This window comes from Carassius carassius, chromosome 44, assembly GCF_963082965.1.
Source record: "Carassius carassius chromosome 44, fCarCar2.1, whole genome shotgun sequence".
In the NCBI taxonomy this organism is placed as follows: Eukaryota; Metazoa; Chordata; class Actinopteri; order Cypriniformes; family Cyprinidae; genus Carassius; species Carassius carassius.
In genome coordinates this window covers 12629733-12653027 of record NC_081798.1, presented here as the reverse complement: position 1 = coordinate 12653027, position 23295 = coordinate 12629733, and the positions used below count along the sequence as shown (strand labels likewise).

Sequence of the window (23295 nt, the reverse complement as noted above, 5' to 3'; positions counted from 1 at the left end):
AGAGGTGTCTTGTGAATTTCACCTTATGATCATGAATATGTATGAAAAACTGGGTATGGCTTTATTGCTATGGTATGTGTGTTTCTATTACTTTTGGGCAAAAAAACTGGCGCTCTAGTGGCACAAAGGTGGTAAAGGTGCTAATTGTTAGCATGTAGAGTAACTCACGCAGCAATAGATAGGTTGGCAGCAGACAGTGGGCTCACTTCTGCCACTTCTTTTGCTTTCTGTAGAGCAATCTTTTGTGTTGTGGCCTCCTCTTCCTCCTGTTCATCCTAAAAACCAATAAACATACAGCAGTGACAGCCGCTAACCATTGTAGGGCATCAAAAGAAAATCTACATGAGACAGAGAAACTGTTTAACCTTAGTTAGTTCCTGAGCATTGGCCAGGTTGTCCACAGCGATAGCCAAGAATACATTCAGTAGAGTGTCTGAGAGGTTAGAGTTTAGAAAAAGTTTAGAAAGACAATGCTTGTGTTTCATGACTTGACAGAGCTAAATAAACATGACTGGATCTCTCAAATCACATTCAAAGGTAGCTGTAAATAAATAGTACAAAGTCTGCTTGTTATTAACATGCAGTGAAAAATTCATCATTACACAACTTCATGTAGGTAAAGTAAAGTGCAAGTATATATAGAAATTTGAGTCCCAAATTAGCATATTAAAATAATTTCTGAAGGATCATGTCACACTGAAAACTGGAGTAATGGCTAGCTTTGCCATATCAGAATTTAAAAATATTTTAAAATAGAAAACTGTTATTTTAAATTGTTATACTCCTTAAAAATGACATCAAATGATCAAATAAATGCAGTTGCATATGCAGCAATGAAAATACATGTGTGTTTCTGTGTGGAAATGAAGGATACAGTTGCCAAAGAGTGTAAGGACAATGAAGAATATGGAGAAGACCATTCCTTTGTCCACCCCTCCCTGAGATTTAATGCCGTCATACATCACTACGTTCCAGTCCTCTCCGGTTAGAATCTGAGAAATACACAGTCTATTTTAACACACAGAACAGAAATGCATGCATATTTGATCTGCACACACAAGCTCATTTAAGTAGAATAAGCTGATTTCTTTATCTTTATATACCCTAAAAAATACTATGTATGCAGGCAGCTCACTTGGTTTTAGAACAAATCTACTGCTAAACCAACATAACCAGCCTACCTGAAACACTGTCATTATGGCACCAGGGAAAGTATCGAAGTTTGTTGGAGGAGTGCCTAGCTCAAAGTTAAACCTGAAAAAAAAAAACATCAATGCTATGCATAGTTATTGGTCATCTGTATCTAACTGAGAAACTAAGAAAGTTTTGGCAGCCAGGTGTAGATCTATACTGACTGTCCACCGAACAGCTGCATCCCGAGAAGAGCAAAGACCACGATGAAGAGGAAGAGAAGGAAAAGTAAACTGATGATGGACTTCATGGAGTTTAGAAGAGACACTACTAGATTACGCAAAGATGCCCAGTATCTGAAAAAGACAGAAAATAATCTAGTATTAAAAACACTAAAATCGTGACATTTTTATATAAATAGTACACACAAAAATGAAAATGAAAAATGAAAGCACATTGCTTAGATTTGCAGTTGCAGTTTCAGTCTATTCTTCACACAAACCTATCGTATGGCTTTAGAAGACATGAAATATAGGTTTTGGACTAGTGCTTCATTATGTTTTTTGTTATTTTTAGAGCTTGACAGCCCCAGTCTCCACTGACTTTCACTTTAGAAAAGTGCAGCCCCACTAAAAAAAATCAGCATTGTAATCTCATTGATCCCACAACACAAAAACTTTGTGATGGACAAATTAAAACGCACTTGGTGACTTTGAAGATCCTAAGTAGCCGAAGAGCTCGCAACACACTGATTCCAAAGGACGCCCCTGGCTTCACCATGGCCCAGAGCACCTCAAATATGCTGCCAACGATGACCTGAAACACGCACACAGCCAAATCCCAAAACAAATAAGGAACACTCTGAGGACTGGCTAACAAGGACTTAAGTCTGCATCTAATGTAGGTCAGCGGCTTGCAGAGGTTTAAAACAGAGGCAGAGTTAAAAAAGATAAAAAGGGCAAGGAAGTGAGACTTTAAATGGGCCAAAAGAGAGAAGGACACTCACTGCACAGTCGAAACAGTTGAATGAGGAGTGGAAATAAGGGCGCGTCCCCAGTCCGTACATCTTAATCAGCATCTCTGACATAAAGAGGCCTAGGAAAATAAACTCAGCATAATCTGGAGAAAAAGAGAAAGAGAGACAAGACATATAAAGTGGAAGAAAAGAAAACAGAAGCGAGGCAGCGAGGCAGTGTTTTATGTAGTAAAAAAAAAATCCCAAAAACTATTCACAAATAGAGAGCGGGACAGAATGCAGAAAAGATTTGAAATTATGTCTCCCACAACAACAAATGTAGAAACGAACAGCTTAGGTTAACTCACAGAGGAAGTCCGAGAGTAGCTCGGGCTGATCATAGTGAACTACAGCCACACACAGTGTGTTGAGTCCCACCAGGCTGAGGACAGTCCAGTAGAATGCCTGAGTCTTTACAATCTTTCGAATGAAGAAGCGCAGACGTCGCTCTTTCTTGCTAAATCCAGTCCCATCGCCCATTCCGCTCTTTATGCTCCCACGAGCAAAAGGTGAGCCTAAGAATATACACACATAGCAGCACAACACCTGGCATGAATACTACAGGATCTTACTACAGCCACTATGTGTTTCAAAAGACATTGAGAATTGTCTTCCTTACGATCTGAAGGATTCTTACCAACTGCGTCTCCCATGTGGTCCTCCCCCTCTTCTGGATTTAACAGGTCAGATTTGTTTTTCTTTATGGTGGGCCTACGACGAGTTCCTGCACAAAAACATATTCACTGTGAATACTTACTGCATTTTAGGCATTAAATAGCAACAGCACCAAACAGGAACATTTTTACTGTTACCGGTGCCATCATCATCCTCAGCGAGTATGACTTCCTCTGTAAAAAGTGACAAGAGAGAGGTTGATGAACTAGATTTTAACACCAACAGGTCCCAACTAGTTATTACATCCTGCAGGAAATTAATATCTATACTTGTGTTTTAAACACATACCTGCTTTGCAGATCCACTCCAGATATCCGTTGAGCTCTCTCTCAATCTGCTGCTGACGTTTGAGCTTGAGGAACTCGCTCCTGTTCTCCACACGCTCTCTTTCTTTGGCAAACTCACTTGGGTTGTGGGGTAAGATAGGCAGACAGAAAGACACCTGTATAGTCAGCAACTTACTAATCAAAAACATATTTACATACATTGTTTTATACAAATGAAAGATGGATGAAACAATGGAGAGAACAAATGAAGCAACAAAGCAATAAATAGGGAGAAAGGTATAATTATGCAACAATAAATAGGTAGAGAGATGGATAGAATAACAGGCAATACACAGAAAGAACAGGAAACAAAAAATGGCGGAACAAATGATAGTGACAGATGATGATGGATGGATGAATCGAGGCAGCTAGCCAGACAGACAGCCAGATAGATAGATCGATAGATAGATAGAGACCAACAGACAGAAATATAGATTGATCTTACCCTGAGAGGACACCCAACACCAGATTTAGCATGAAGAAGGATCCGATGATGATAAGGGGAACATAGTACATCCAGTTCCAGGCACTCCCTAAGGCATCATTGCTCTGTAATACACCCACATTTATCCAACATTATCATCTAAAATCAAAGTCCATTTAAAAAAAAGAATCATAGTTTAATTATTGCCTTTAACTCTTACATAATAAAGCATGTCAGTCCAACCCTCCATGGTGATGCACTGGAAAACAGTGAGCACGGCAAAAAGGACGTTGTCAAACTGTGTGATGCCATAGTTTGGCCCAAGCCAGTATCCAGCACACACCGACCCTTTCTCACACACTCGAGCGGGATATTCTTCACCACAGGGCTGTTCATCAAACATCTCGCCTGGGTTATGTAAATGCACAGGATTTAGTAAAAGGCATATTTAAAAAAAAAAAAAGCAATTTTAAAGGTCAACTGTTTTCCGTTCGTCTTTGAGTCAAGCTCACCTGTGACATTGTCGAAACAGGTGAGGTGGAATTTACCCATGTAGAACTCCAGGCCAATGATGGCAAACATGAGGATGGCGACAAATAAGAGCACGCCAATTTGCAGCAGTGGAATCATAGCCTTCATAATAGACTTTAGCACCACCTGCAGGCCTGCAGAGTAATGGCACTATTGCATACTGTGCAAAGAACTCTGACAGACATTGATGAACTCAGACAGAGAGAGCACTTACTTGGAATTCCTGACACCAATTTTAGCGGTCGCAACACTCTGACTGCTCGCAATGTCCGCAGGTCTAATTCTGACCCCACAGAGGACAGGATACTGGAGAAAAAAACAGAAAGAAAGGAGGGAATTTTATTGTGTGCCATTAAAGCCAATTATACAACAGCAGATTTAATCTACACTCTGTGCTTCCATTTGTAATAGAGGCATTTGTGTATCAGCAATTTTTTCCCAAATTAAGACATCTCCATGTGTCATGGGAAAGGTAAATTTTGTCATTTATCTACAGCAAAGTACAGTAACAAGCAGACACATTATTCTGAGAAGAGGTCAATCGCAGGTAAATAATTGATCAGACACTACTCTGTTCTTACATCACACACACTGGTCTGATCCCCTGATCTTTAAATGTGAGTTTGCATGCATGCGTGTGTGTGTGTGTGTGTGTGTGCGCGCATGCTATATTTGGTCAGGGTACTGCTCTTCTTATTTATTAAAATGTATTTAAATCTTTTATTAAAACGGAAAACAAATACACACTTAAAAAACATACATAAACTCTGTTATATAGTTTTTTAAGCAAAATTAAATTTCTTTATAATTAGCTTATAATATATATAATCTATATAAAAACATATATCCTATTTTATGTATATAAACTCAATATTGAGAGAAAATGAGGTCCGTCTGTAGTTAATTGTGTGTTTTTTTTAATGACACTAAATTCAGTATCAAGCCTTTTATCTCACTCTTTTTCCATCACTTTTTCACTCCCTTCCACTGTTGCCTGAATATGCAGCGATGCCAAAGTTGCTAAGAGCTCATTCATTAGTGGTTATGATATAGAGTGCCAGCCAATGGCTCAGTCGATAGGCCTTTAACTGCTCTGCCATCACATGCAGCAAACACCTACGTAAGCTAAAAGAAAAAAGAAAGAATGGAGACTGGACAGAATGCAGCAAACTCGTCTCCTGACTCATTCATTACTGTCATCTGCTTTTTCAGCTCTTCCTCTTAAGCCGTTCAATTGGCAAGAACATGGTGCAATAATGTTTTGAGAATGTGGATGAGATGGCACCGACCCTCTATAATAAGCCTATAGGATCTGTCTCCAATATTCACAACCAACCTAAACAGAAAGCTTGATCACAGAACAGCAGGCCGATCCCTCTTTGACCAAACCCAGCTTAGATAGAGTATTTGGATGAAACTCTCAGTAATTCATTTACATATATCAAGTCTCACATAACAAATAATACCTATTTATGACCCATCTTGTATGATCAATAAGCCCAAGACTGATGCAAATATACATTCGACACTTAAAGAACTGATTTGAGATCAAGACTAGTACTTTGTACTTTGGCTGCTGATACAATTTCGGTTTACACTTTATTTCGTGGAACAGTGGAAACTTAGATGCGGGAAGGAATACACTGCCTCCAGGTCAGGCAGTGAGGAACACTTTATGTACAGTAAGTGCAGTGAGGATAACAGAGCACCGCTGACTGCGCTGATATCCTACTACACACTAAAAGGCCTGCGGTAAATTTGATGGAAGAGTGGACTGACGTGTGTGTGTGTGTGTGTGTGTGTGTGTGTGTGTGTGTGTGTGTGTGTGAGAGAGGTAGGGAGGGAGTGTATGCAAGTTTAAGACAGATGGAAATGTTAAGAGACAGTGAGAGTGTGTATATATTTGCAAATGTTTGAAGACAAGCTGCAGACCCAGTGCCCAGGTTTGAAAAGAAAGAAGCCTGTCCACATCTGTTTGGCTCATAAGAACTCTGTGTTGTGAACTGTCAAATAAAGCACCTTTTGTAGGAAACAGGATGTTATTTTGAACACAGCATTAACTAGCCAATATTGAAAGAGGTGAAATTTATGATTGATAAATTAACTTGAAAATAGTTTTTTTCTTAAGAACATACGTGAGTGAGAGTGGTGCTTGCCCATAAGAAACTATGCCCATGGCCCTCTAGATGCAGCTGGACAGTTTTTTTTTAGCACACTGCAATTCATTTATAGGTAAATGCTTACTGGTCAAAAGTCATGAGTCACGTGTTTACACTATTGACCCATCCCTTACACCTTAGCCCACCCTTACACCTACCCATACCACCAAACCTGTCCCAAACCTTACACGTATCCCACCTCATTAGCAATAAAAGTGCTTTTCAATACAATATGAACACAATAAGTACATTGTACTTATTTTTTGATGTAAGTACATAGTAGTTAAGGCCAAGGTGAGTGAATTATCAGATATGTTTTATTCTGGAAGTGAACTAATCATTTAAAATGTACTCATCATTGAGAAATGCCAATAAAATTGTTAAAAATGTGCACATTAAAATCAACAATCAAATTAAAAGAAAAGGCAAAAAATAACTTGCTTCTTACCCAGAGTTATTATAAAATGTTTTTCAAATTAGTAAGAAAAAAAACTGTGATTTCAGTGCCATTTGTGATTCAGACACCCTCATTCTCTCAACTGCTAAATAAGTCTCTGTATTTCTCACAGTTTTTGGTGAGGTAGTCACTGCCCTCGCTCTCAGCACCAGCGGGAGAGTCCTGTGAAGGGAATAAAGTGTGATTTGGGAAACTCTGGAGAGGACAGACTGAAAGACACACAGTTAGCCCTGAGAATGCAGAACGGTAAAGGGAAAGAGAAAGCCCCTAGGCTCTAGGGAGAGAACGATGTCAGGGTGAGATAGAAGGATTCACAGGAGCGACACTGCCTCCGTCTGCTGGGGAAAACCTGACAATCAATCAGAGCACACACTCTCAGAAGGGCTTTCTCTTTTTTTACCTTTTTTCTCTTCACCAGTTTATCGTTCCTTTTCTCCTTTATTGCATTATTAGGTCTGGTGTTTGTAACATCACACAAAATAATCCTTAAAAATACATGTCATAACCTAAATATGTAAAATGAGGTATTGGGAGAAAGGCTGTGGCTACGACTGGTACAAGTTAGCGAAATAGCTAATATTGGCTGCAGTTTATGAGTATATATGTATGTGTATGATTATAATGTTAGATACATATTATGTTCATACGTTTACACGCTTGAAGAATGTTTCTAAGAATAGATTATGTCTCGCTCATTTGCTTAAAAAAATAAATAAGGATGACGATCGTGGAAGCCTCTCTCCAATATCATGCCACCAGGTCTCTCCCCATTCACAGCATCACCATAGCAACCAGCGATTCCTCTTTTACCAGCCTCCTCTCATTCATAACCGTTACCATGGCAACAGGCCCTCTGTCATTGATGGAATCTCGTTATTGCTGCTGCAACCGGACCAGGAGCGAGAGATAAAGGGTCCCCTTTCGATTGATCTCCATTCCCTTTCTTACGGCAAGGATTCTCTGCTTGACCACAGTTTCACACCTACATGCACTTTATGTTCATTAGCGTATCCTCTACATGTTGCTCAATCAACCTGTTTCTGCAATAAAACAGCGCGGGAATCCTCCAGCTTTTCATTGCAGCTGAATCTAGGTCATCCTGATATGCAGCCGAACTCTACATTATTCAATGCTGTACACTCAGGCCCGTGCGTCTGGGAATACAGTGCATGTGTGGGGTACATGAGGGTGTTTGTTCGGGGAGTGTGACAGGGATCTGGTATCATAAATCTTGTTTCTTGAACCAGAATTTGTAAAGCAGGCTTCTTGTTTGCATCAAAGTGCTGGAATATGTTTCTTCTTTGTTAACTTCTCATATTGGGCTTCTGCGTGAGGGTTTGATTTGATCAGCATGGCTACAGACTGCTGAAAGGGCTCATTGTCAACTCTGGGAAGAAGATATTACATCATTTGTTAATATAATACATTCCTTAATGGTATCATTCTCTTCCTCCTTGACTTAGCTTTCTTTCCTAGTCTTACCCTAGCAAAAAATGAAAATTATTTCATGAATTACTATACAACAAATACATTTACATATTTATGTACTTAATAAAAATACCCTGCAATTTTACTTTTACTATAGTAAATAGGTATAATTAAAGGTGCAATAGGTGATTGTCTTTAGAATTATTATTATTATTTTTTTGTTATCCTGGTTGAAAGTCTCTTCACATCCTGATAGCAAGAAGTGTACGTCCAATCAAAACACTCGGTCCGAGCAGGGGTTTACTTCACTTTGGAACATGGACTGGAACTGGGAACCGCTGATGTAGCTGTTTCTTGAGCCCCAAATCATCATATTAGAATGATTTCTGAAGGATCATGTGACACTGAAGAACAAAGTAATGGCTGCTGTAAATTCAGCTTTGTCATAACAGAAATAAAAAGATTTTAAACCATTTTAAAATAGAAAATCGTTATTTGAAACTGTAAAAATATTCTACAATATAATTTTTCCTCTCTGTTGCTTGTTACCAAGCACATGCATTTCCCCTTCATCCTTACATTTCATCAACTCTCCCTTGGCTCCCTTTTTTTCCACAAATGCTTTTTTTCCTGTTAGTCCCCACATTTGTTATGAAAGAATGAGAGTGAAGGAAACATGAAAAACATCTTCCACCCTTTACTACTGCATAACACTCTGATACAGTCTTTTGCTATATCACACACATATATTCGCTATATCTTTCCATATCTGCGGGCCTGGCCTAATCCGCCTCTTTCTCTCTCTCACTTTATGTTGTCATTCTTCCCACATGTCCTTATGTGGCAACCAGCATGTGTGCGGCCTTCTAAAGGACAAGAGAAAGAGCTGCTTCACCAACACACACATGCAGAAGGTGCAAGTTAACGTATGTAACATGATATGTGTTTGGTGAGAAAAAGAAAGATAGCTAGAGGTTTCTACCTGTGTGAATATTGTACCACTGCCATCACTTCCATTATCATTATTGCTCTGCAGTCATTTAGAGAAAGACATCCTTCCCTTTACCTCCATACAGACATTAACCACACACACACACACACACACACACACACACACACACACACACACACACACACACACACACACACACACACACACACACACACTTACTCTAACAACAACACACACTCCATAAACACACTTCACTTAAAGTGCATCTATTCCTGAAACGCGCTTTTAACCTGGTGTCCGGTCGACGTAATGGTTCCTTTAACACAGACATCACTTCCTGGACACATTCTCAAAAAAGATTTTATACCCATGTAGATACAAGAACACAAGATTACACTGCTATTTTAAGTCTTTTTGGAACTCTAAGCCATGTTAGAGAGAGGACAGGAAATGATGCAGAGAAGCGGAAGATGAGTGTAAGAGGCAAGCCAGATTCTAACTCATGCCATATGAAAGAAAAAACACAAAAAAGATCTGCCAAGATACCTAAAAATAGTTAAGTTTGCTAAAAAAAAAAAGTCTTTTATTTATTTTATTTTTTTATTAAAGGGATACTTCACCCCAAAAGAAATTTTTTTGTCATTAAATGTTTGATTCATTCAGGAACAAAACACCATCATGTAGCTCAGAGACGCAAAATAGCCCTGTGGCCACTGATCTCTATTAAAGATCAGTGGCCGTGGCTTTGTTTGGAATTATGTTGTCGAAATAGTGCAAACACAGGTAGTGTGTCTCTAACTTCTAATTTATTGAACTGTTGTAAAAAAAATTAATTTAATAAAAAAAAAAACATTTGTAATCATGGTCATTTTTGAGGAAAAAAAACCAGACTCTTCATGTAAAATCTTCATGTAAACTAAACATTTAGACTTTCTTTATGTGTGTTACACTCATTTGTTTTTAAGTCTCTCACAAAGAGACAAACAGTGAGCCTCAACAGCGCGACCTTGATACCAGAAATACACTTCACATCAATTATCAGTCGCCATTTACACTGAATGTATGCTAATAAAATTAGAAGAATCAATCTCGCGTTTCGATGCTTCGCTTGTAATTATTTTTTTCTTTATTTTTATATTTTTTTGTCACTTATGTCACTTGACAGTGTAACTTACTTCTCAGTCTTTGGGACTGTCACAATCCTCCCTATTTTCATCCATAATATCTTAAATTGTGTTCCGAAGACAAACAAAGTTTTTATGGTTTTAGAACGACATGGGGATAAGTGGTAAATGACAAAATTTTCATTTTGGGGTGGAGTAACCCTTTAAATATGTCATAATGCTGTTCCATGTCGTTTCAGCTCAATGTAACCACTCATATTGGTCCATATTTATATTTAAAAGTTATTTTCCTCCATAGCATTAAAATAAGCGTCTGTATGTGAGTGTTTGGACAAAGGGAGACGGCGAACCAGGGAAAGTAAAAGATAAGCAGAAAGAAAGGCAGAGAGCGAGGTGTCTTCTCTGGCCTTCCACGGTTCTCTTTTATTACATAAGATTGCTATGGAAACAGCTGCGCATGGCAGTGCAAAGGTGTGTCCAGAAACTGAGAAATGTACAGAATAAATCATGGTGCTATTCTCTTGGTCTCGCTCACTCTCTCACTCTTTTCCTCTCTGTCTCTCTTCACTGTGTGTGCCAGTAGTGAAGTCACTGATTGGCATGGAGCAGGCAGCCAATAGCCAGCGCAGTCACGACTCAGGAATCTGCCAAGTAAGAGCTATACATTGGCAACACGTGCACAAGCAGTGGCAGTGGTGTGATAGAGAGCTAATAACAGTACTGGTTCAAAATGGTAGTGCTAAATAGTGCAAAATTAATTCAAAACCAAAAATTATCAAATATATCAAAATTAAGTAATAGTAAAACTATTGAAAAAAAAAAGTATTACTCATATTTTTATATAATATATACATGAATATTACAATGCTAGCAAGCAAGAGAGGGAAACCGAGAGACAAGGAGATGATATTTACACTATATATGTATGTATGTATATTTGTGTGTTTATATACTGTATACACACACACACACACACACACAAGTAGTCATGGTGTAGACAAAATTTTTTTTTGTAAAAAATGTAACTGGTACAGTAGTTTACTAGTAGTAATGTATTACTCATATTTTTATATATTGTATGCAGAACAAATCATGTATCATATTATAATAATGATTTCACACACACACACACACACACACACACACGCACGCACGCACGCACACAGTATTATTAGTATTATTATAATATGATTTGTAACCATGCTCCATGATATAATGAAAACTGCTTTTTACCTGTATATATATTGACACACACAGTGATATTAATATTATGAAATTAACACTATAAAAGTACTAAATACAGTAAGTACTACTAGATGATGCAGAATTAAAAACAAAAAATAAAAATGGCTAAATGAATTAAAATTAAAAACTTTATATTAATACAAAATATTATGTATTTATCAAATAAATTATGCATTCATTAATATACATCTCTTTGCATAAAGTACAGACTCTAAAATATGCATATATTAATATAGATGTATTTGCATTAGGTACAGTACAGACTCACATTCACAGATAAAAAATAAATCTTGATGCTGGGGGAAAAAAGGCAAGCTCATATCATTATTTGTCAACTACTCAAATGCAGATTCAACATGAGCTCTTTCAGACTATCCGCTGTGACCACTGACCGCTCGGTGACCAGCAGTAAACTCTGCTCAGAGGTCATGAGAGTCTATCACTCTGCTGTCAAGCTTCATAGATGTCTTGATGTAAAATCTGCGAGGTGAAACTAAAAAGAAGAACTAGAGTTTTGGAGTTGATGGAAAGGCACTCAGGGGAGAACTGCATCCGTGTTCAACTGACACTAAAGAGAATTTCAGACACTGAAAAAAAACAGATGACCAAGGCTAAACTTTTAAGCATGTGAGAAGAAACAATGAAATCAAATCAGTGTCCAATATCCTGTTAATTATGCTCCTACTAATTCTAATAGCAGTTCTATGTTCTGTTTAAAAACAAAGAAACTCTGATTTCTCAGAATTCGAAAGGCTGAAACAATCTAACCCTAGCATAGCAGCCAGTTTTGATTATGTCACAGTTATAGTTATTATACTGGTCTCTTCAGAGCATTATGACTGACATGTACCCACACTTTTAGAAATAGACAATCATATTTAAAGACTCTGTTTTGCGTGGCTGCAGTATGAGGAAAGAATTGGCTCTGTGAACCAACTTTAAGACCAAGAAAAAGCTTCTGCCAGCTGGAAATGTTGGCAGTGGACTGAACAACTGTGCAAGCAGTAAGCAGTAATCCTACTATGGCTAGCCCCCAATAACTGCCTGTTATTAAATCAGGACTACTGAGTAAATATCACATGACAAAATTTATATTAAACAAAGCTGTTATGTATTTTTGTAATTGTTCATATGTCAATGGTCTAAAAGTATGAGCCTGTGTCAGTAAAACATTAGTAATTAGGCATCTGTGACTTAAAATACATAAAAAAAGCGAATTATTTTTTATCATTGTGACATTTTCCTAATTTTTCTCAGTTCTCATTGTGAATTTTTATCTCAAATTTCATGCTTTACTTCTTCAAATTGCAAGTCTATACCTTGCATTTCTGTTATATTCCTCCATTCAGACTTTTTTTTCTCAGAATTGCGAGAAAAAGGTTTAAACCGTAAGATAGTTTTGCAATTAACTTTTAAAATGTTTTTATAAACGATTTTACTTGTGTTAAAAACAGGCTTCTATAAAAAATAAAATAAAAAAATAGTTACTTCATGTCCTTGTTACAGTGTAAAAATATATTTAAATACTGAATAATATTAATTAACTACATGTACTTATGGTGCTGTATATGGTTAGTGTTAGAATGAGGGTTTGGTTTAGGGTTAGTTGCACATAATTATGCATAATTAATTTTTATTACTATAAGTACATGTAACATGTAACAGGAACAACATAAACTAAGCTAAAATAAAAATAAAATGTACACACTTTATTTTAAGGTACAATTCTCGCTATTAGGATTAGGGATGCAGAATATGGTGAATATGTAGAATAAATGTTTTATAAGTACTAATAAACTGCCAAAATGCTAATAATAGCCATGCTAATAAGAAACTAGTTAATAGTAAGAATTGGTCCCCAAACTAATGTGTTAAAAAAAAATTTAATTAAAATAAAATAAAAGTTCTACTGTACAGAAAGAGAAAAATCACAGGACAACTTCACTTTCGTCAAGAACAGAACATGAATGTGTAGTGTGTTTTTTCCCAAGGTATTGAAAGGTGTGTATGAGTCTGACTGTAAATAGAAATCAAAGCTGCAGGAAGGAGCATGGAGGAGGATGCATTTTATCATCAAAGTACAGCTCTTTCTCTCTAACACACACATACACACTCAGTGATAGTGCTGTGAAAGCCAGCTGATGCTTACAAATGTGTCCAATGTGCGCACACAGCAGTCAACGTTGAATAAAAATGTGTATTGAGGATGTAGTTAATGATTAGTAGCCATGTTTAGTTTCGCAGCTGTTTGTGTGTGTTAAGATCTGCCCATGTCTAAAAGCAGGGCTAGTTGATTGATCATCTGCAGTACTGAAAAGCAGGTTACTGCAGCAGCTAACAAAAACACACAAACACACACACGCTTGCCCTGCTCCTTTACATTTCCCTCATTCTCGTTCTCTTTCTCTCCCCTTCTACCTCTATCCTCCATGTTCTAGTTTTGCTCCTCACATTCTCTTCATTTCTACTTTCACTAGTTCCCTGTTGAACAGACAAGAACTGCTGGTTGCAAGGTGTGTTTTGAATGCTGGTGTATTAAGGCGGGCGTACACGATGCGATTTTTGCTGTCGTACGAGCTCGCAGACGTTTTTTTCTCTCGGGAGAAAATCGCAGATGCTTGCATGGAATTTGCATTCTGCATTGCAATGCATTCTGAATTGTGCCACATTTGCCGTTCATCTTTATGAATTAATATACCAGTTGTATTTCCGGTTAAACAACTAGAAATTCAGAAATAGCCTTCTCACTTTGAGTTGAAATTGATAATTTTGAGTATTATAGTCTTACTCATACAACTGCTGTTGAATCTGCTTGCTTTTAGATGGAAATGCTGCTCAGAACCTTTTTTCTTCGTAATAGTAGCATAACGAAATAGATTTGGCAAACAATCCAGTGTATCTTCTTCTTTGGAAAGCATCAAATAATTTTACAAGGCATTTTCGCAGAGCTGAGCAATGTAGACAATCACAGACATGTTTGTTGACTTCTAAAATGCAATGGCCAATCAGAGGTGTTAAGGTTGGAATCCACGCACTCACTGCTCCAGTCACCATTTTTTGTGCAGTGCTGGGTTTTGTCATGCTCGTAACTTTTTTTCTAACATAGACTTTCAAAAGTGTCATCGTGTAGTCACGTTCATTGTATTTTTATTTATTTATTTATTTTTGAACTTGGTAGATGGTAGATCATTAGGAATGAGTGACAGTTTTAAATAAATTTAAATGGAGCAGTCTTTGCATTCTGTATACAATGTTTTATTCAGAATTTAAACAAAACTTCATACTTATTTAACACCCCCGATGCAAAACATAATGCCTACGTTAGAGTCTGTAAAATGGTAGTAAATTCGTGTCGCGTGTGACTACCTCTGTATGATTTTCGGATAAACTTAATTGTGACATGTGCAAGGGATCAAGAAGTTCTGACCTTCAGAATCTCACCGTGTACGGCCGCCTTTAGTGTGACGCCTGCAAGTCTTCTTAAAAGTACAGCTAACTCAAAAATAATTTTTTATCATCGTGCAGTGTTTCCCAAAATCCATACTGAGTAGGTACTAAATTTGAATTTGAACATACTTTGTGATCATTAAAAAAATTTGTTCTTTATTGTATGAATATGGGTGGTACCTTTGATATCTGCACATACTTGTCTGCCATGTGGTTACTGTCATATGACCTAATAGCATCAGTTGCATTGCTTCAATATCATTCATAAATCTTTTCTCCCATTGCCTCATAGTACAATAAAATTTCCATCGACTGCACACTTCAGAATCCAGGCAGAAGTAGCAGGTCATCAGAGTACTTTTCTCCTATTGTTTTTCATATACTATGTACTGTATTTGGACTAGGGTTGGGTAAGTCCACTTTTTAACCGATACTGGTACTGGTACTGGTACTGATACCTGTAATTCGCTACCGGTACCCAGCGGTAACTTTTTTTTTTGGTACTTCACTCTCCGTGTAATTACAAAAACATTTATTTCAGTGAATAAAATAAAAAGTCTCAGTTTCAACATTTTAAACAAGGGCCCTACAAACTTACTGTTTTCATTTTTCTGAAAATCAAATTTTAAATCAAATGAAAGTTAAACCCTTTCATTTTTTGGCAAACAAACTGATGAAATTGATACATGGAAGAAAAATTATGTGAATATTCCTTTTAATAGGCTAATAATTTTATTTCTTTTATACAATTAAGTGATTAAACTGGTTGTAATATTTATTTATTTTTTCATTTAATTGTTTTATTTAAATTGGGGAAAAAATTAATATTTAAAGATGTACATTATGCTGTACAAAGGTAATACAAGAGTAATATATTTCAGTTACATGTTAAACCATACTTTTATTTTGACAGGTTGCTCAAGTTCCTGTGAGTATACTGTATGATGATGCTAGTCTTCTCAAATGACTCTCACAGCAGCTCTGGAGTAGGGCTGCAACAAATAATTATTTTGATAATCGATGAATCTAACGATTATTAGAACGATTAATCGACTAAACATTGATTATTTCGCTGATTAATCAGTAGACATTTATTGATTATTCAGATTTTGCAATTAGTTAAAATATTGAGTTTAACATATTCTAACAAATAAATTAAGGTAATCACTTCAGCTTTTGAAAGTCATATTATGTAATTACAGTTATACAATTAATTAATTTATACAAATAAATATATATGGCACAATATATGGCAGAGAAACTCTCTTATTCACAATTTAATTATTTAATTACCTAAAATATATTTTTGTAAATCATATGGATAAGAAACAATAAGGTTAAGAGATAAGAAGATTTATTTTTTGGATAAACTAATTTTCACAACATAATCTCTCTTAAAATACTGTATAGGGTTATGATAATCAAAACAGTCCAGAGCTAGATCAAGCTTTGATCTCTGCAAACCAAACTATAACTTTAATTAAATGTTTTTTTTCTGGAGCTATTACTCCAGTCTTTATTGTTACATGATACAAAGTCAATGACAATATGGTAAAATGTTTCATTTTCACTATTTCATTTTATTAAAAGGAGAAGTCAAAACACAAAACACTTTTTCGTTCCATTTATAAAAAATAAAAAGCTATACAGGCATGGAAGTAAATAATGACAAATATGGGTGCACTACTTATTTAACTAGCTCAGCAAGCCTCCCTTATATCATAATTATCATGATAGTTGACCATCATTTTCCAGCTCCACCAGCAAGACCAGCACTAAGCAGCATAAATCAACAGGGACCAACATGGAAATGAAAAGGTTTTCAGGGTTTTCACTCTATCTTGGATTCTTCCATTAGCCTCTGATCTCCTCCTCCTCCTCCGGCTATATGTCTTTTCACATCAACCAACACCTTCTCTCTCGCTCTCTAATTTTCCAATATTCCAAAGCTCAGGGGAATGGAGTAATGCAGTCACATGACCCTGCCTTCTTTAGCACTGCAATACTACAACACATCCCCCCTACACACCCGTCTGTTGTCTCTCTCTCTCTCTCTCTCTCTCTCTCTCTCTGCTTCCCAGTGAGGTGACATTTCAGATGTGCCCCGATGGTTGCTCCCTACAGTGCTGCTGTGATCTGCCTGTGTTTGAGAATCCACGTGTGCGTGTGTGTGCCTGTATGTGTGTGAGAGAAAGAGTGCTCATTAAGGCATGACGGAGCCAGTGTCCAACCAGACCTCTGCTGTGTACATAGCATTGCTTCACACACAGAGTTCCAAAAGGGGCGTGACTTTCTCTGGGCTAATTTAGGCCATGTGAAAAGTACATCTTTTAGTATGTGTCAGATAATGTGCAGTCAGTCGGGTAATAAGGCAATCTATAATCTATTTTATACTTGAGTTATGAGCTTTAAAAAAATCTGAAATGCTAGGTTAAACACAGATAAAAGTGTTTGTATTGCTTTGTCATTTCTGGCTGCATGCAAAAGAAAAATAATGACTACTGTAATCTGAATCATGAACAAATGACTCTTAATGAATTGATCCAAAAGAGTCACAAACTCCACTGACAACACAAAATATTTGACATCAGAATGCCACCATTGACCTATCATAATCAAGTGTTTCATAGAGCCATCTAATAATTGTTTATATTGACTCATAAATCAAGCAGCTCAAATTCTGTTTTATTTTATTACACCATGACACCAGACGCCAGAGTGTGTGTGTTTGTTTAACTCACCCAGTGAGCACCACTACAAAGTCCATCACATTCCATCCGTTTCTCAGGTAGGAGCCCTTGTGGAAGGCAAATCCCAGTGCAAGAATCTTAATGCCCGACTCAAAACAGAAAATTGCAATGAAATAGGGCTCTGTTTCTTCCTATGAAAGAAAAAGAACCACAGATGGGATTATTATAAAAAGCATTTTCACTTAAAACATTCTCAGTGCTTGTCAGTTTTTAACTAATATTTTACTGTGTGTGTGTGTGTGTGTGTGTGTTTGCATCTATGCAAAGGAGCAGTTCACACAAAAATGAAAATGTAATTCTTAGCAGATTTTCATTTTTGGGTAGGTTATAGTAGTAGCTGTAAATAAAAACAGTAGTCTATGCAATGTCTCCATTAAAATTTAGCTAAGTAAGTGTGTGTGTGTGTGTGTGTGTGTGTGTGTTCAACTTTACCAGTCGTTCTGACAGTGGAGTTTTGTCTCCATCTGGTAAGTGTTGTTCAAGAGCCAGTACGATGCAGTTGGCAATGATGGTGGTCAAAATCATCCACTCAAACGGAGTAAAAGGCAAAGTTAAGGCTAAAAACAAGCTGGATTCATCATATCAAAGATATTTATAATGACTATGCAATCATAAAACTGCATGAACCACAGTAAAATGTTGAAAAAATATTTTTTATCATACTATAATGTAAAGAGTAATATAATAATATTATAACAACAACAAATCATGCACATAATGTTGTCTTCTTGAAGAGTTTGGATAAACCATGTGCATTCCAGAGAGAGTGATATAGAGCTGTAAGCCTGGGCTCACACATATACATACAAAAATAAACACACACACACACATGCACAGGGCTGTAGGGCTGTATTAACACCATCATTTTTATAGGTTTTTTTTTTTTTTGAGTGACATACACAAAAGACTCTTAACTCCAAAACTATAGTGAGTAGAGTCATAAGGTAGGTATCGTTTGATAGAAATTTCTATTCTAAATTTTTAGCGAATATTTTTTATTACATTTGGATATTTAACATGAAGTATTCAAAAGTGACAGCACTTGGAACCAAGGTAGCCTTTTTGACAACTGGAAGGAATTTTTAAAACAGTCTGCTGTATCAAGGAGAGTCAAATGGTAGGTATCATTTAATTGAAAACTTGCAAAACATTTTAGAAACTACATTTTCATTACATTTGGACATTCTAATGCTGAGAAACCACCGATAAAAAAAAAAAAAAACATTGAAAGTGTGCAGAAGGGAAATTTCACTTATCTTTCTGATTTGACATGCAATAACTCAGGAACTAAATAACGTAGGAGAGAAATTCAGTTTCATGTCAATAAGGAGCATTCACTATAAGTAATGATATTCTATTTTCTATGATCTGTTCATTGCAACATTGGTATATACTTGGCTACAAATGTGTCTGTGCGGTTTTATGTGTTATAACTCCATGAAGAATGTCTTTAGATCTGAGCGATGGATTATAACTATTATGTTTGTTGTATTATACTTAATGAGACCTTTTAAAGGAGTGGTGGATTGCGATTTCACTTTTTTAACATAAGTTAGTGTGTAATGTTACTGTTTTAGCATAGACAATATCTGCAAAGTTGCAGCACTGAAAGTTCAATGGAAATGGAGATATCTTTTAAAGTTCTGGCAGTTTAATGCCAACAAAAACGGCTGTTAAGGAACTACAACGAGCTTCTTCCCAGGTCCGTTACGTCACAAACCCAGATAAGCCCGGCCTCCGGGAACACGTAACAAAGGGGGCAAGGCCGATGTTGTGCTGCTTTAGAGTAGAGGAAGAGAAAATGACTTATACTGTCTTTTTATGCATTTTATTGCGTATCGTGCTGCGAAAACATAGAACCATGTCTAGACAAAAGATAAAAAACAAGCGCTACTCTACACTGCTCAAAACTCGCGTTTGAAACATCAGTGACAAATTCTTTAAATATGTAAACATACGCACAGACTGTGAGTCAGAAATGCCAGACTGTCCTTGCAAAGTTGGAATTGTCCCACTTTATAGAAACAGATACCAGCATTGTAGGCTACTCTTCCAGAAAACAGTCCTCGTACTTCAAAAAATGCGTTGCACACATCTGAATATTTGGGTTGAACTGTTCTGGAACAGTGCTGTAAATACAACTGAACCACTGATTTCTAGCTGTGTCCTCTTTTAGAAGGCCAAACATAGTATCTTCCCTTTCATATGAAACACAGCATCTCCACAACACGGCCCAGGCAGCAACAGTGAGAATAAAAGTTCCGCCTTCTTTCTTTGCATGAACATTTGGGTGGTGTTACGAAAATCTTACCACATCATGATGTATACATGTGGGGTTGTGTTAGAATGAATCATTTTAGGTAGGAGTTGTTGACTCTTAACTTTTAAAAAAAGAATATCTCTTTGGATTTGAGACTTTAGTCTTTGCAACTTTACAGATCTTCTTTATGCACCAAGAGCTTGTAACACGCCAAAGAGAAAGGAAAAATAGAAATTGCATCATATCATGACCCCTTTAAGATCCATGCATTACAAAGCTCAGTTTCTAATCTTTAAAATGATACCTATTTTGTGTTAATCCATTCAGTGGTTCCTTAGTAATCTTATTATGAATTTTCTGGAGGGGGAGGGTGGAGGTGGTCGATGTCCTGCTGGTGGTACACTTGAGGGTAAAAGGGTTAAACAGATGAGTGTGGACAGATTCAGCCTGGCTGTAACAAAGGCACTCATTATCCAGTTACTGTGTGCCTCTTTACCAGCTGCCACTGGCATGATACACACACTCAGCACTTGTCATAACCGCTTATGTCATGCATGTGACACATAAGCACACACACAAATACATGCAGTCTCTGTGATGACTGCTACACACTCCAGTAACATTTTGTAATAACTCAATTAAATATTTACATTACACTCACTCAGATCATTTGTTCATCTACATCCAATCTATAAAAAATGTCATGAATCATTGATACTAGGAGTATATGTATTCGTATCATGCTAAAAAAAAATTTATATGTATATATACATATGAATGCTAATAGTAATAAAGGAAAACGCCACCGTTTTTCCATATTCCACTACTATGTTCTTCCCTCATCTTAGATGAGTTCATATGTACCTCTCCCATCTCAGTGCGTGCACTCAATCGCTGTAGCGCGCGGCGCCACTATGCTAGCGTTTAGCTTAGCACCATTCATTCTCCCATTCATGGGGAAGTCTTGGCCTAGTGGTTAGAGAGTTTGACTACTAACCCTAGGGTTGTGGATTGAGACTTGGGCTGGCGATACCACGACTGAAGTGCCCTTGAGCAAGGCACCGAACCCCCAACTGCTCCCCGGGCGCCGCAGCATAAATGGCCGCCCACTGCTCCGGGTGTGTGTTCATGGTTTGTGTGTGTGTGTGTGTGTGTCCACTGCTGTGTGTGTGTGCACTTTGGATGGGTTAGATGCAGAGCACAAATTCTGAGTATGGGTCACCATACTTGGCTGATTGTCACGTCACTCACTTCCTTAGCATCTAAATAGGGATGAATTTAGAAGCCACCCAACACTTCCATGCTTTCCCTATTTAAAGACGGTTACATGAGTAGTTACACAAGTAACAAAATTGGTGACAAAATAAAATGTGGTGATTTTCACAGCAGTTCGACCTTGGCGCAGTAATATCCTCACTCCTAAAAACTCCCCACGTTGGTTGTATTGATGGAAGTTAGAGGGAGAGGGGGAGGGGGAGTTTTCAGGAGTGATGATATTACTGCGCAGAGGTAGAATTGCTTCGAAGTGCACTTCCGCCATACATTATAGTCATCATTTTTATCCACTTAGGTATTCGCCACTGTTTATTTTGTGTCACCATATTTTCTCATGTAACTAATCATGTACCCGTCTTTAAATAGGGAAAACAAGGAAGTGTTTGGTAGCTACTAAATTAATCCCTGTTTGGATCCTGAGGAATGAATGGTGCTAAGCTAAACGCTAACATAATGGCACCCCGCACTACAGTGATTGAGTGCACTCATTGAGACGGGAGAGGTACATATCAACTCGTCTAAGTTGAGGGAAGAACATAGTGGAATATGGAAAAAATGTGGTGTTTTCCTTTAACATCATAATTTGCTAGACAGAGTTTAAAACAGTATTTTCTTTTTATACTCTAATAAAATTGGTTTTATTTGCAACATTGAAAAAGCACTTTTAAAGTCTGTGAGCCTCAGCCTTTTAAGTATGAGACTATATTGCAGACCACATCTGTCTTATTCTATATGCATTATGCAAGCATGTGAACAATCATGGCTCCTGAATTCACCTCAGTCTGTCTGCATATAGTGTAACATGCACTTATGTTTATATTACATCAGTTGTCTTGTGAAGCAAAAAGAGCAAACAGACCTCTCAGCACTCACATCATGACTAACTTATTCCTTTCTCTCACACACACACACGCACACACGCACACACGCACGCTTATTTATTCAGAGCTCATTGAAATCTCCAACACACAGTTAGCTCAGGGCTAACATGGCTAACAGTACAGTGCATGCTGGGAGACTTAAAGTGGTATCCATAGCAACCACTCAAGCGCTACACTAAGCATGTGCAGAGTGGCTGTTCTGAGAAACGAAATATGGAGCATTTCCGTAAACCTTCATGGCAGAAACCATGAATAGAGATACTGCAGAGTGCTGAACAATGAACTATTAAACAACTCAAATGTTTCCTTTGGCGTGAAAGCAAATCGTCCCTCTTCTCATTTCAACAGTCTTCTCTCTAGCTCTGTGTCTTTATCTACCTACTAATCATGTAGTCGCATGACGCTGATGATATGTTCCTGAAAAATAATATTCGGCTGGAGTGGTAAAGCTGTCTTAAGCTCATAATGTGCCCTTAATAATTCACATCTCAATTTTAAGACTCGGATAGAGGGATGAAGAGTGAGTGAGACAACAGAGAGAAGGAGAGAAAAATAAGAGCGAGAAGGAAAACAGTGAGAATGTAGATGTATTTAAATGAGGAGGAAAAGAAAAGGAAAGGAAGAGAGAGCTGGCAACAGAGAAAGAGAGAGAAAGGCAGAAGAGCTGTGAAATGGAGAGTTGGCTAGCGTTTGAGAGAGTATACTGCATCTCTCTCTCCATCAGCAGTTTAAACGTGTATTAGACTAATAAGAGGTAGTGACGGTGCCAGGTCCCACTTTCAATCTCTTTTGCTTTAATTAAAAAGTCTGTGCAAAGATCCAACAGAGCCAAATATATACAGTGTTTTCCTCCTATATATATTTCCACTTCTTATAAACGGTCAGAAAAATGGGTACATTGTGGTACATTTGTGAACACTTAGGGTGCAACTGCTGTGGTCATATTTACAACTATTGTTCAAAAGTTGGGGATCAGAAAGATTTTGTATGTTTTTTTAAAGAAGTCTCTTATGCTCATCAAAGTTGCATTTATTTGATAAAAATACAGAAAAATCTACTATTATGAAATATTATTGCAATTTAAAATAATGGTTTACTATTTTAATATACTGAAATTTAAAACATAATTTACACTTTTCATGCAAAGCAAAATTGTCAGAATTATTACTACAATCTTGAGTGTCCCATGATCCTTCAGAAATGTATTATCAATAT

The 23295-nt window shown here is 37.1% G+C and overlaps 1 protein-coding gene across 1 annotated transcript in view; it reads right to left on the bottom strand.

Moving 5' to 3' along the window:
• Positions 1 to 23295, bottom strand: part of LOC132126600 (voltage-dependent P/Q-type calcium channel subunit alpha-1A-like) — a 140199-nt gene that overhangs the window by 60691 nt on the left and 56213 nt on the right. The window contains exons 4-20 of the mRNA XM_059537963.1: positions 18097 to 18203; positions 17656 to 17795; positions 4317 to 4408; positions 4084 to 4236; positions 3792 to 3979; positions 3593 to 3696; positions 3110 to 3225; positions 2953 to 2994; positions 2784 to 2870; positions 2455 to 2661; positions 2138 to 2250; positions 1835 to 1947; positions 1356 to 1487; positions 1182 to 1254; positions 875 to 992; positions 366 to 433; positions 169 to 275 (exon numbers count right to left, since the gene is read on the bottom strand). Coding sequence (XP_059393946.1) covers positions 169 to 275; positions 366 to 433; positions 875 to 992; positions 1182 to 1254; positions 1356 to 1487; positions 1835 to 1947; positions 2138 to 2250; positions 2455 to 2661; positions 2784 to 2870; positions 2953 to 2994; positions 3110 to 3225; positions 3593 to 3696; positions 3792 to 3979; positions 4084 to 4236; positions 4317 to 4408; positions 17656 to 17795; positions 18097 to 18203 — 1960 coding nt within the window. The remainder of the gene's footprint in view (positions 1 to 168; positions 276 to 365; positions 434 to 874; positions 993 to 1181; positions 1255 to 1355; positions 1488 to 1834; positions 1948 to 2137; positions 2251 to 2454; positions 2662 to 2783; positions 2871 to 2952; positions 2995 to 3109; positions 3226 to 3592; positions 3697 to 3791; positions 3980 to 4083; positions 4237 to 4316; positions 4409 to 17655; positions 17796 to 18096; positions 18204 to 23295) is intronic.